Raw genomic sequence first — 15,000 nt, forward strand, 5'->3', positions numbered from 1 at the left:
TGGAGGAGAGTGCAAGAGACCATAAGGCCTACACTAGACAGATCTATGTCCCTTACCGCCTGTCACCCTATCCATAATATTATCTCATCTTCTCTTAAAGCAAACAATTGTCTTGGCGATAACTATATGGTTACATAGTCTCTGGTTTCTTCTTATTTCCAGTTTTAACTTTATCCAAAGGTATGGAGTAATTGTTATGTCTATACTTTTTTTCTAAGTGACATATCAACTCGTTTTTTTTTTTTTTTTGTTTTTTTTTTTTTTGCTGCATTTCAGCTTCGAGAAGTCTGTCCTTATGTCGCTTTATCAAGAGACAATTTCCATCCTCCTTCTCTTTGTTTCCTTCTTCATATTGTCTTTGGTTTTCCTATGATCGTTATCCTTATTTTTATCTATGTCTTAAGCTCCGTTGCAATTATTTATTTTTATTTTCGTTTTATCCGTATTTTTATATATATATCATTTATATTTACCTTTATGTTTATCTTTTTCTTTGTCTTTATCTACAACTGCCTTCTTATCGGTATCTCTATTTATCTTTATTTATGTTTCCGTATCTATCTCTATTCTTATCCTTATATTCATCTTTACCTCTATTTCTCATTATCAGTGACATACTTGAGAGACTTTATTCTAACTGACACCAAGTGATTCTAATCAGCCGAGCGGGAGGTCTTCAGGGTGAAGAGATAAAAGATTTTTGTCCAAAGAGCAGACTCTTCCTCCTCCTCCTCCTCCTCCTCCTCCTCCTCCTCCTCCTCCTCCTCCTCCTCCTCCTCCTCCTCCTCCTCCTCCTCCTCCTCCTCCTCCTCCTCCTCCTCCTCCTCCTCCTCCTCCTCCTCCTCCTTCTCATTTTCGAAATTGATGGGACGTGTAGCTTCTGTGACCGTTATTTTTCTTTCTTTCTTTCTTCTTGTGACGGTTAAGTCAACTAAAGCAAGGGTCTCAAGTCCTACTACGATTCTTTGTCTTCGAGCCTATTATTAGATCTTTTGTCCGGTCAGCTACTGAGTATCTGGTAGCTTAGCCCCCCCCCCCCCTTCTTTCTTTTGGAAGGAAGAGTGGTTATCTCTCTGGATCCATCGACGTAATAAAATCTCCATTTTTGTTTTATAATACAAGACTTACGGTTACGCAACAGACCATTTACTTTCCTTTCTTTCCTTCTTTTCTATTTTTGAACTGGGCCTTTGTTTCACATTGTTTTGTCTTCTGTTTCACATTGTTTCGTCTTCTATTGCAGAGAAACTGAGCGAAGTTGATGGACACGAATCACTAACGGTTCAAGCGTGGACGTCGAGAACCCCGAAAATCACGCAGCCGGACCTCGACTACATGGGTAAGTGAACTTGGAAGTAACAACAAGTACAGTCAAAAGTTTTACGTCATCTTATCGTCTCCAATTTGCAAATTAGAGCGTTTATTTGTTTATATTTTCTTTTTTAATAAAACGACAATACACTTTAATATAAGGTATATACAGGGAAAAAATATATAACATAATCAGTAACATACTTTATACGCACAGTGAAATCCATATGATAGTAAATGACTTAAAAAATATCAACAAAGCAACTGTATTTGTATCAATTTTTTCTTTTTATTCTCTGAGATATTACACTAAGCAACAACTATCAAAACTATTAGTAGTGTTTACAATTATATAAGAGTAATAAGAGAGCCAGCGAAATAGTTCATTGAGATGATTGTATTTTTTCTTGCTGAATTATTATCTATTGCTGTTTTTCTTTGTTATAGATATATATTCATGTCCTTATTCATGACATTAAAATGATTGCGAGGATAATCACTGCCATGATTTTTAGCGAAACTGGCCACGCCTTCTTCATTTCCTGGCCAATCACAGCCTACTTACCGTCGATGCAGGCCCGCCTCACCCAATAAGCGTCAATCAGATACTATTGTGATAGGTCAGGAAGGAAGGAAAGTTAACTTCATATTAGGAGATGAGAGCAAGAGCTTTAATTATGTTACTGTCATAAATGAAGTCAACATAGGTAGTGACCATAGAATGGTAGGTTGCACAGCTAAATCAACTTCAGAGCCGAGAGAAATAAACTAGTTTTTAAAAAGAAAATAAGCCTTGCAAAGGTTAAGGATAATGATAAGAAATTTCAGTTAGAAATTAAAAATAGATTTGAAGTTCTAAAAAGATATAAATTTGAACTTAGTGAATATCATTAGGAAATCAGCAGAGAAAGTAGGAAGTACAAAATGTATTAGAGAAAACAAATACTCCAAAGCTACAAATGACCTAATTAAAAGAAAAAGGACCATGCAGATTAAAAGCGGTAGAGACGAAATGGATAGAGTAGAACTAAACAAGCTTTCCCGCGTTCTTATATATAAATATATATATATATACATATATATATATATATATATATGTATATATATATATAAATATATATATTTATGTATATATATATATATATGTATATATATATGTATATATATTTATATATATATATATTTATATATATACATATATAATCAACTTCTTCGGAAACTTCCCTTTTGCACTGCCCGTGAGGGCAATAAATGGTTCGATGCAAATTGGAACAATGAGACAAGGTGGGCCTTCAATTGGGCCTTAAAAGATAAAACGTGGCATAGTCTCAGGTCAACATAGGGAAAAGTGGCAACGTCGCAGGAGCTTTTGAGAGGGAGTGTCTGAGTTTCGAAAGGCATAAAACTTGGAGGGGACGGATATGAGGAGGGACTGGCAAACTGATAAATGTCAGGAAATAGACGGAGGGAGGGCACATTTCACTGGAAAAAGACAGAGGAGGAGGAGGAGGAGGAGAAGGAGGGAACTAGGAATATATCAAGAGGAAGAAATGGTGAAGAAAGTAAATGGCCCTGAAGAAGGGAGATGTCGGAGGAAGAGAGTATGAGAAAGGAAGTAAGATATCCCTTGGGAATCTTCGAAAGCCAGACGACAGAAAGAGACTCATGATGGAGTTTCTGCAATTGGGAGGAACTGAAGGCGACAGGAAGGAAAGAAAGAGAGAGGGAAGAAGAGAGTAAAGAGAGGAGAAAAATAGGACGAAAAAGAGAAGACGTGGGAAGAAGGACATTCTGCCAAATTAAGGGAAAGATAGATGGAGGAAAGGCACAAATAAAGGGAAGTGTTTCCAAACTGAATTGACTAGAGAGGACAGCAGGTAAGGAAGAAAACGAGGGGAAAGATAAGGGTAATAAAAGGAAGAAAGTAAGAATGTGGAAGAAGAAAAAAGTGGATAAGAAATGAGCTTGAGAATAAAAGAGAAGTTTCTTCACCTGAGCTCGTTATGGACAGAAATGTCTGACCTTGGGATTCATGCTCGGACACTGTGTAACCCGTCACAGCCCGAAGATTAGGGGACATTCTCTCCCTCTTCTTCTTCCTCTTCCTCTTCCTCCTCCTCCCCTTTCTCTTCCTCCTCCTTCCCCTACTCCTTCTCCTCTGGACAAATTTAGATTTAAGAAGGAAATAGGCAAGAGTTGGTTTACTAATAGGGTGGTTGATGAATGGAATAAACTTAGTAACCATATAGTAAGCGCTGAAACTATCAGTTGTTTTAAAAAACGATTAGACAACTTTATGGAAGGGGATGACAGGTGGTGATGGATACGGAGCTGCCTAGTGTAGGCCTTATGGTCTCTTGTAGTCTCCTCCACTCTTATGTTTTTATGTTCTCTTCCTCTTCCTTTTCTTAGTCTTCCTTTTTCACTTCTTTTTCATTTTCCTTCCTCTCTATCGCCTCCTCATATTCCATCTCCTCCACTTCCTCTTCTTTCTCCTCTTCCTCCTCCTCCTCCTTTTTATCCTCCTTCCATTCTTCCTTTTCTTTCTACTAATCCTCTTTTTCTTTCTCATTTTTCTTTTCCTTTTTCATCTCATTGTTCTTCTTCTCCTCTTTTTTTCCCCCTCCTCCCCCACCATCATCATCCTTCCCCTCTTTCTTCTCCTCTTTCTCTTTCTCCTCCTCCATTTTTTCTCCTCCTCCCACTTTTTCTTCTCATTCTACTCCCCATCCTCTTGCATCTTCTCCTCATCCTTTTATCCTTCTTCCTTCTCCTCCTACGTCTCTTTCTCCTCCTCCTCTTCCTCTTCTCCTTCTTCGTCCTCCCCCTCCTCCTCTTCCCCTTTACCTTCTCTTCCTTTACATCATTGTCATCACCACCACTACCACCATTATCATCACTGACTCATCATCATCATCATCATCATCATCATCATCATCATCATCATCATCATCATCATCATCATCATCATCATCATCATCATCATCATCATCATCATCATCATCATCATCATCATCATCATCATCATCATCAACATCGTCATCGTCATCATCATCATCATTTTCATCGTCATCGTCATCTCATCGTCCTCATCATCATCATCATCATCATCATCATCATCATCATCATCATCATCATCATCATCATCATCTTCCTGCTTGTCCTTCTCCTCCTCCTCCTCAACCTCCATTGTCCTCCTTCCCTCCCCTCCCACGGGCAGTGTGTTCAACATTGATTCTATAAACCGAAGATTGTTTTTCTCGGTTTCTCATCTCAATTTTTTTTTCGTCGTTTATTCTGTGCTGTTCTCAGTCCTGCCCTTTTTCTCCAACTTTTTTGCTTCCCATTTTCTTACTCGGCACAATCTTTCCTTCCAGTCCTTCTTCATCTTTTCACCTCGATTCCCGTTCTTTCTCTTAAGTGTTTCCTCTCACACACGAATTCGCTCCTCCACTTCTCCCCTCCACCGCTCCACTCACTCCCATCCCCTTCCACCTCCAGACCCTTTCAGTATTTTCCTTTACCTTCCTCCATTTTCTGTCTTCACTCCAACTCGTCTCTTACATTACCAAGCGAGCTTGATTCGGGTCCTTAGTGAGCATCACTGCCTCCTTGGGGGGAGAATGAAAGAGAGAGAGAGAGAGAAAGAGAGAGAGAGAGAGAGAGAGAGAGAGAGAGAGAGAGAGAGAGAGAGAGAGAGAGAGAGAGAGGTGGGGACGGGGCTTATGAGTGACGTCATATCGCGCCTTTTTTCCGATTTCCACGTGACGTCATGTCGATTCTTAGGACATTTTCATCAAAAGGAAACTGACTTTTTTATCTTTGCGTTCGGTTACACGGGATTTTGGATTCAACACACTTTGTGACGCGAGGTAAAATGCACGAGAGAAAATGACATTATGGAACCAGGATAACCTACACAAGAGAAATATTTCATAAAATTTGAGTCTAATTCCTAAACCTTTCGTTACGGAGAGGCTGTTCCTCAACTGATATAAATCACTGAACGATATATAGAAAAATATATAAAATTGTAAGAATTGAGATTTGATTTAGTCTTTTGCTTTGGAATTAGATCACCTGGCGGGGAATGGAATAAATACGTAGGTCGTACAATGCATCGATAGGTGTCACACTGTCCGGCGGCGCCGTTGCGGCTTGTTGTTGGCTTAATAGAGCAAAGTCTCCCATATGATGAGACATTGGCCTCGAAAGGTTATGAGAGCATCTTAATCATAAGGAGATGGTGGTCCTGATATAAAATGTTGGCAGTCGCCAGATGATTTTATTAAGCTAATTGAACTTACGGATTGCCATCAAAAGACTTAATCTCAAAATATCCAGAATGTATTTTCGTTCGGATGTTCCACCTCGATTCACGTGCGCAAAAGCATTTTGATTGTATTCCAGCTTGCTCGAATATGTAGACATGCACGCGGATGTACACGCATATGCATGAACTCTCGTATAAGCACACAGACACACACACACACACACACACACACACACACACACACACACACACACACACACACACACACACACACACACACACACACACACACACACACACACACACACACACACATCGTAAATATACAACCCATAAATGCTAGTCTCCCACAGTCCTTCTGAAAAACATCAGCAGCTGTAGCACTTACAAGTGAAAGGAACTGTACATATGGTATAACACTTTTAAATCAAATTGTAACTAACCATTTCAGTTCAGGATTCTTAGGCTAAATAAAACCGGCCGTCGTCAGAAGTTATAAAATGTAGTGACCCTTATTCCAAGGAGCTCATGGCAAAGGAACCAGGTTGAAGTGAATTCGATAACCACAAACACTGGAAAAAACACGACCTCAGGAACCGAATACACGAGGAGGAAAGAAAAATTTCTGATGGCATTGAAAACCAAAACAGGAGGTGAAGTCGCCATTTTGATTCAGAAAGATTCGTTCGCAAACAAGAGGGTAATGTTCAGCGACCACCACCGAATGTTCAGAAGATATGATAAAAGCGGACACCCGTGAATCTGCAGAACCTATAATAAAAAGATCTGATATGAATAAGTAGAAATGAAATAAATCAATTGACGGCAGATGATTATGAAGAGAAAAATGCCACCCGATAGAAAAGGGTGTGGGGTGATTTAATAAAGGTATTCAAATGTTTAAGGGGGCTTACAAGGATAATGCGGGCAAGGTCATCATACTAAGACAGCAGGACTTGTAGTAATAGGTTTTAATCGGACAAATTTAGGATTGAGAAGGAAATTGGTAAGAACTGGTTTGCCAATAGAATGGTTAACAAATGGAATATACTTAGTAACTATGTTGTGAAGGCTGGAACAATAGATTGCTTTAGTAGAAGATTAGATAATTTTATGGATAGGGTTGTCAGTTGATAATAGACATAGAACTGCTAGTGTATGCCTTATGGCCTCTTATAGTCTCCAAGGAACTGACAAGATGAATAAAATCACCAGGCGACAGTAGGAATATAAAGGTAAAGTGCCACCCGTTACGTAAGAAGCTAAATAGTAGATTTATTTGTATTCAATAAATTAAATTTATCTGAAAATAGTCTAGTGATGGAACGATACTAAAATTTTAAACGATACCGATACGATACCGATACTGCTCTAGCCTCCGATACCTACGATGATTATGATTTATGGTTATTTTCAGGCGCTGACGTTAGTTTGGGGAACAGATAGTTCATGAACAAATTACATTTATTAATAATTTATCGGAATCGGAAGTCTAGATCAGTATCGGAACTTGTATCGGAATCGTTGAAAATTATGGTACCGGTCCATCACTAGTAAATACGTATCAGAGAAGAGGCCGCTGCCCAGGCAGATGAGATGTTGGATGAAAGCAAAGATGAGAGAAAAGGGTATGGATCCTACACCAGGAGGCGCTGAGTAGCTGCGACTGAAGCCGTCACTATTATTCACTTTGAGGACTACCGGGGCAGGTCACAAAAGGTCACTGCAACTGGGAATTGAAGAGGTGTACGGGACTCGAACCCACTACTAAGTTAATGCGAGACCAGTACGCTTCCGGTGACGCCGTCAGCGAGAACAGATGGGATGTTGGTTTTGAGTAAAGCTATTTGAAAAATATCAGTGAGAAAAGAAAGAAAGCTCGGAGAAGAATAAATGAATAAAAGGCAGGTAGAATTCTGCAAAGTTTATATATATATATATATATATATACATATATATATATATATATATAAATATATATATATATATATAATATATATATACATTATACATATATACATATATGTATATACATATATATATATACATATATATATACATATATATACATATATATACATATATATATATATATATATATATATATATATGTGTGTGTGTGTGTGTGTGTGTGTGTGTGTGTGTGTGTGTGTGTGTGTGTGTGTGTGTGTGTGTGTGTGTGTGTGTGTGTGTGTGTGTGTGTGTGTGTGTGTGTGTGTGTGTGTGTGTGTGTGTGTGTGTGTGTGTGTGTGTGTGTGTGTGTGTGTGTGTGTGTGTGTGTACATATATAATTATCTTTCATTTGTATCTACTGTGATAAAGTAGTAGCTTCTGTCTGCCTGCCTGTTTGTTTGTTCACGAACTCCCCCAAACCATATATATTCACCATAACCCAGGCTACTTGGATATTTTATTTCCAAAGGGTGTCTCCTCCTCATTTCTTTTTCTTAACATTTTAGTTTTGTTACATTTTCCATTGGATTATATTGATGCGTGTAACTATTCTCCATAAATTTGATCAAAATGAAAATGATCATTATTTGCCCGCAGCAACGCGTGGGTAATTTGGCTAGTATATATATATATATATTATATATATATATATATATATATATATATATGTATATATATGTATGCATATATACAGTATTTATATATATATGTATATATATATATTTATATATATATATATTTGTAGGCGGGATAGAATGTCATAGTGTTAATATTACCCACCTCCCCTCCCCCACCAAAAAAAAAAAAAAAAAGGGCACTCACTCAACGCTGTGTCAATTAACCCTTTCCTGTAATAACATTCTTCGCGTTTTTTAATCCAGTTTCCCCCTTTCTACCTTCTTTGTCCTTCTTTGTCCTCTGCCCATATTTGTCTTTCTTTGTCTCTCCCTGTCCTTTTTACCCTTTTTCTATTTGCCACACCCACCTTCACCTTTCCTTTCTGTGCCCATCACCACCACCACCAACCCCTCGTATGCAGTATTTACTGCATAAGCTTTGTGCAGTAAAAAATTTAAGGAATTTAGTATCATTCCTACAGATCCGAGTATAGCAGGGTATTACTATTTTCATCTTATTAATTACTTTTATCTGTTTATTTGTTTATTTATTCATTTATTTATGTTTATTTATGTATTTATTTTATTTATTTATTTATATATTTATTTATTAATTTGTTTATTTATCTATTTATATATTTATTCACTTATATTTATTTGTTTACTTTTTTTTTGGGGGGGCGGTGATTGGAGATTAATTTTGACTTAAAAAAGAATTCTGACTACTTTTGAATTCCACTATCCATCCGTTCTGTTATCTTCCTTTACTCTTTCCTATACCGCCTGTGGGACTCCACCTCTTCATCGTGATATTATCCACAAGGATAGAAACGCTGGAAAATGCTGTCAAAATCCTCATGATAGAATCATTCTACCTTTCTTCAGCTATCCTTACCCTTTCATCCCTTTGTCTTTCCTTCCTTTGCCCTACCTTTAAGACCCCTTTGTCTTTCCTTTTTTGTTTAAACAGACAAAATAATTATAAAAATCACTCTCATCTTTCTTTATCCATTATTATTATTTCCTCCTTTTTTTTCCTTTTGCCTTACCTATCCCCAATTCCTTGCCCTCCCTTTTCCCTTTCTTCCTACAAAATACGTATGATAAACCACTTTACCTTTCTTTATCCATTCTTATCCTTTCCTTCCTTTATTCTTTTTACCTTACTTTGCCCCAAATATTTGCCCTCCCTTGCCCCTCCCTTTTTTTTGGGGAGGCCGACTAAATACTTATAAGATATCACAGTACCTTTTTTTATCCATTCATATCCTTCCATCCCTGTTTTCCCTTTGCTTTCCCTTACCCTAATCCTTTGCCCTCCCTTGCCCCAGTCCGGAATTATCGTGGTTCTCCTTTCCTCGTTCGACTGCACAATTCAATTAGGCAGCTATATGGAGTCCCATTCATTCTTTCCTATTATTCATCTGGGAGTCTAATGCAGCGCGTACACAGTCTTGCATCAGTCCCAGGTACGTTTTTTTTTTTTTTTTTTTTTTTTTTTGGGGGGGGGGCTGCTCGGGTGCTCTTTCCATAGTTTAGTTTCGTTTAGTTTAGTTTAGCTTAGTTTAGTTTAGTTTAGCTTAGCTTAGCTTAGTTTAGTTTAGTTTATTGACCAAATTATAGTATACAACATAATACATTACACAACTTTATTAAGGTTAGCATGGCCCAGTGTACAAGTTAATCTACAAATTATGGTTTAGTTTAGTTCAGTTTAGTTTATTTTAGTTTAGTTTATTGACCAAATTATAGTATGCAACATAATACATTACACAACTTTATTAAGGTTAGCATGGCCCAGTATACAAATTAATCTACAAATTATACCATTCATCGCTTCTTGAAACTAAAAATACTATAAGTTACAGTATACCCATACTATAGATTAGCCCTCGTCAAATACTTTTACGCGCCTACAGTAAAAATATTTCAACCATACAGACATATTTAAACCAAGTAAAACATTTCGATTTTTTTTTTTTTTTATAGACCGTGCCTGCATAGTTCCACTCTACAAGGGAAAAGGGGACAAGTGTGAGTGTAGTAGTAGTTTGAGAGGGATTAGCTTCTTGAGTGTGGTTGGGAAGGCTTATGGGAGGATCTTGAATGAGCGAACTAGGAGAGGAACAGAGGTAAGTATTGGTGAGGAACAGTGTGGATTTAGGACAGGTAGACCTTGCGTAGATTAGATTTTTGTGGTAAGACAGATATGTGAGAAAGCTATAGGAAAGGGAAAGGATGTTTTTGGGCTTTTATGGATCTGGAAAAGGCTTATGATAGGATAGACAGGAAGGCACTGTGGGAGGTTTTGCAGACATACGGGATAGGAGGAAAGCTTCTAGGAGCTATCAAGATTTTTTACGAGAGTAGTAGAGCATGTGTCAGGATTAGAAATGGAGAGAGTGAGTGGTTCGAGGTAAAGGTGGGACTTCTTCAGGGATGTGTTATGTCACCCTGGCTGTTCAACTTGTACATGGATGGGATGGTACGAGAGGTAAATGCAAGGGTGGTGGGTCAGGGATTGGAGATGGTTAAAGAAAATGGAGAAAAGTGGGAGGTGAGCCAGCTGTTGTTTGCGGACGACACTGCGCTTGTAGCAGGATCAGAGGAGGGATTGAAGAAGTTGGTGACAGAGTTTGGAAGAGTGTGTGAAAGAAGAAAGTTGAAGATAAATGTGAGTAAAAGTAAGGTGATGAGATGTACAAGGGGTGAAAGTGGCAGCAGACTGGAAGTAAGAATTAAGGGAGAGTGACTGGAGGAAGTGAACAGTTTTAGATACTTAGCAGGAAAGGGCGGAGTGGAGGTGGAGGTAGAATGTAGATTGAGAGAAGCGAGTAAATGCCTTGGAGGATTAAAAAGTGTAATGAGGAATAGACATTTGGGAATGGATGCTAAGAGGAGATTGTATGAAGGAGTGATTGTGCCAACAGCACTGTATGGGGCAGAAACATGGAACATAAGAGAGGAAGAGAGAAAGAGTTTGAATGTGTTTGAGATGAGGTGTCTGAGAAGTATGATGGGGGTTACTAGGCTGGATAGAGTGAGAAATGAGGAGGTGAGGAGGAGAACGGAGGTGGTAAGGGAGTTGGGAGATAGGGTGGATGAAAGAGTATTGGGATGGTTTGGACACATGGAAAGAATGAGTAAAGAAAGACTAGTAAAAGAGGTATGGAAGGCAGATGTGGAGGGAGTGAGCATGAGGTGTCGACCTAGGATGAGATGGATGGATGGGGTGAAGGGGGCTTTGGGGAAGAGGAGAATGTCTGTTGAGGATGGACGGGAGAGGACAGAAGACAGGGGGTGAATGTAAAATGGTTGTATATGGATGATGTTGTGATGCATGAGGTGGAATGGGTGAGGGGTGGGGGGTGAGGTAGTATGTGTGAGCAAAATTTGACGCAGCCGAAGGGATTTCTCTCCATCTCCTTTTCTGCGTGAGGGGACGGAGAGGGGGAGTCGCCGATTTAATGAAGCGGCCTTGCTGTGAATGTGCTGTGTCTTGCGACACTGCTTCTGACCCAGGGCAGTGGACAAGATACAGTGATAACCCGTCATCCAGGAGGTGCCAAGATAAGAGGGAGGGTAGAGGGTGGAGGGGAGTGGAGTGTATTGGGGATGGAATGGGTGGGAATGGTATTTTATGTCTTTGTTTTTTGGCTACCTCCCTTGTAAGGGGGAAAAAGCCTTTGGTATATGTATGTATGTATGTAATATAGACCGTTGATATATTCCTATTACATATTGACGCCCGGGTGGAGGGTGATAGCGATACCCATTCATGTGTACGTGTGAATGCGCATACATACACACACACACACGCACACACACACACACACATACACACACATACATACACACATACACACACACTCACACACATGCTCACACGTGTAATTTAAACACAGACCAACACATACACAGGTATTGGCCACATATGAAATAGTACATTTGGGTGTTTCACGGTTCCCTAGGAGTGGCGCTGGTGGCGTGGCGTCCTCGCATTCGCTTAGTTGTGGGTTCGAATTCCGCACTTGTCTCCAATTCCCAGCAGTGAGTGTTAGCTATCTCAACAGTCCCCAAAGTGCATAATGGGGCAAAGATGCCAGCTTTGGCCGCAGTTACTCAGCAAATACCCAACCAAATACTTCAAACTTTCGTTTGACAAACTGGGTTTGACAAACCGTTTGACTGTGTAAATGGCATTCAACATGTCCAGAAATCCTTTTGAAAGTTGACTTGTCTATCTAGGTTAGTCGTTGCTTTTTTGTTTTTTTCAAAAAAACATCTTGGAATTCACTTTTCGAATAGTCTGTAGAGCTCTTATACATATATAGTATGTTTATGATATTTGATTATGACTGAACAAAGATATTATGAGCCTACAGAAATACATGAGAAACGTATTATTTTCTATATGACAAAATATTTGTTAACTAATAGACCTGAATGTTTTGTTGTAATGTAAATTTTTTATAGAACCTTCTTATTAGGTTATTCACATAAGAAAACTAATGGCAGCTGAAAATATGTCGCATATTTTGTCACAAATAAGGACAAAATAAGGATTATCTATTTGGGTGGCTATCGTCCTGATGGGTCTCAAACTACTAAAGTTCCCTTCATACCGGGAACAGTTCCTCCAATAAAATAATATCCCACGTTTGTACCGTCTTGAACTCATGAGTAGGTGGTCATGAGTTCGATTCCCGGGACCCGCTGAGGACTTACTGCGTTGGTTTTTGACAGGTCTGGGCAGGCAATGAGGCGACCCGACGCCGACCTAAAAAGAAAATAGATAAATAAATAAAAATAATAATAATAAAAAATAAAAATAAAAATAAGATAAAATAAAATGAAATAGAATAAAAAAAAATAGAATAAAAAAAAATAATAATAATAAAATGCTGGCATCAATTGACGGGGCTATACCCTACCATAGGTCTCTCACTTCCCACCGCGTGGGTGTGGGATGGCGAGTTGGAGTTTAAGAATGGAATCTGTGAGTTGTGAAACTATGTTGGCATCTGGAAACAAGAATAGTGGAAGAGGAACTGGAAAGACGCAAGAGGGAAGGAGGAGACCAAAATTTCTTTCAACTTTTCTCCGTTGGGACTTCTTCGGAAGACTTCGAGTTATTGGAGTCGGTCATGCACTTTGCCTCGATCCAAAACTTTCCACCCCTTCTTTCCGTTGTTTGTAGTTTTTTATTTTTATTTTTTATTTCTCTCTTTTGCTCTTCTTTTCCTCTTTTCTTCGTACTTTCTTGTTTTTTATACCTTTTTCTCCTTTGCTTTTCTCTTTCTACTTTATATCTTCTACTTTATATCTTGTACTTCTTCTTCTTCTTTTTCTTATTCTTCTTCTCCTTCATCTTCTTCTTCTACTTCTTCTTTTCTTTTTCTTCTACTTCTTCTTCTTTTTCTTATTCTTCTTCCTCCGCCTCTTATTATTCTTTTCCTTCCTCTTCCCCTTCTTCTTGCTCTTGCTCTTCCTTTTTCCTCTTCTTTTCTTCGTCCTCTTGTTCTTGTTCTTCTTCATCTTCCTCTCCCTCTTCTTATTCTTCTTTCTCTTATTTTCTTTTTCTCTTCTTCTTCTTCTTTTTCTTCTTCTTCTCAGTTAATTTTTTTTTCATTTGGTCCTTACGTTGTTCCCCACCAGCCCCGCATACCATTTCGCTTCTTAAAAGAAAATATTATTCCTACACTAACCAAGGTACTCTTGTTCTGAAATGGTCTGTTTACGGCTCCGGACTTCTTCTTTTCTAAATTAGATTAGAATGAATTCTTCTCCAGAACGTGCTAAAAGTAATTTGCCGTTTCGGTTGTTGAAGTCGACAGCATTTGAACGTCGGGGTGTTGTAGCTTTTGGGGTCTTCTTGGTTTACCAAAACGAAAGTTTTACCACATTTCTTTTTTGCCGAAGAATGAAAACACTTTTGGGATCTTGAAGTCGTCCGACCACGCGCGGTCCGTCGGAGACACTTTCTGAAAATACTCCTCTTTGAGCAAGAGTGGCTTTCTCCAGGACCTCCAGTTTGAAGAGCAACACCCAAAGGAATAAAGGACACAACGAACCAATTATTTCCTTCGTCATAGCTGCACAAGGATTTGTCTTGAGGATGATCAACCATAACGTAAACACGCAACCCTACTTCACATCATTGATGGGAGAAAGTTTTTTTTTTTGGTTTTTTTTTTTTTTTTTTTTTTTTTTTTTTTTATTTTTTTTTTTTTTTTTTTTTTTTTTTTTTTTTTTTTTTTTTTTTTAGAAAAATAAATTGGACATTCTTTTCTGACAAAAGTTCTTAGAATTTCTGTCAGCATCCTTGTATGAAGCCAATTAGAAATCGCTGAAGCATTCTCTTTTATCGTAAACACACATACACACAGACACGTACACACACATACACACACACACACACATACACACAAGCCAGAGAACCGGGGTTCGATTCCCCGGTCGGGCGGAGATAAGTTGGGTTTGTCTCCTTTCACGTGTAGCCCCTGTTCACCTAGCAGCGAGTAGGTACGGGACGTTAGTCAAGGAGTTGTGACCTTGCTGTCCCGGTGTGTGGTGTGTGAGTGGTCTCAGACCTACCCAGAGATCGGCTAATAAGGAGCTCTGAGCTCACTGCCGTAGGGTGGTGTCTGGCTGTCTCGACAGAGACTGCAGCAGATCCGAGGTGAATACATACACACACACACACACACACACACACACACACACACACACACACACACACACACACACACTTCACCTTTGCCCATTATTCTTGGAAAGCTGATGTCAGTGATAGTCACCCATACCTCCCAGGCTGAAGTGCGAAATTATGATTTGTAACAGTGG

General features: G+C 38.8%; 1 protein-coding gene across 1 annotated transcript in view; it reads left to right on the forward strand.

Moving 5' to 3' along the window:
- The window catches only part of bma (SCY1-like protein bma), a 926,084-nt gene that overhangs the window by 689,017 nt on the left and 222,067 nt on the right, over positions 1–15,000 (forward strand). Inside the window, exon 5 of the mRNA XM_076196685.1 lies at positions 1,244–1,339. Within this exon, the coding sequence (XP_076052800.1) occupies positions 1,244–1,339 (96 nt within the window). The remainder of the gene's footprint in view (positions 1–1,243; positions 1,340–15,000) is intronic.

The sequence above is a fragment of the Oratosquilla oratoria genome, chromosome 13, assembly GCF_046742065.1.
Source record: "Oratosquilla oratoria isolate Oo_2021 chromosome 13, ASM4674206v1, whole genome shotgun sequence".
Taxonomy (NCBI): Eukaryota; Metazoa; Arthropoda; class Malacostraca; order Stomatopoda; family Squillidae; genus Oratosquilla; species Oratosquilla oratoria.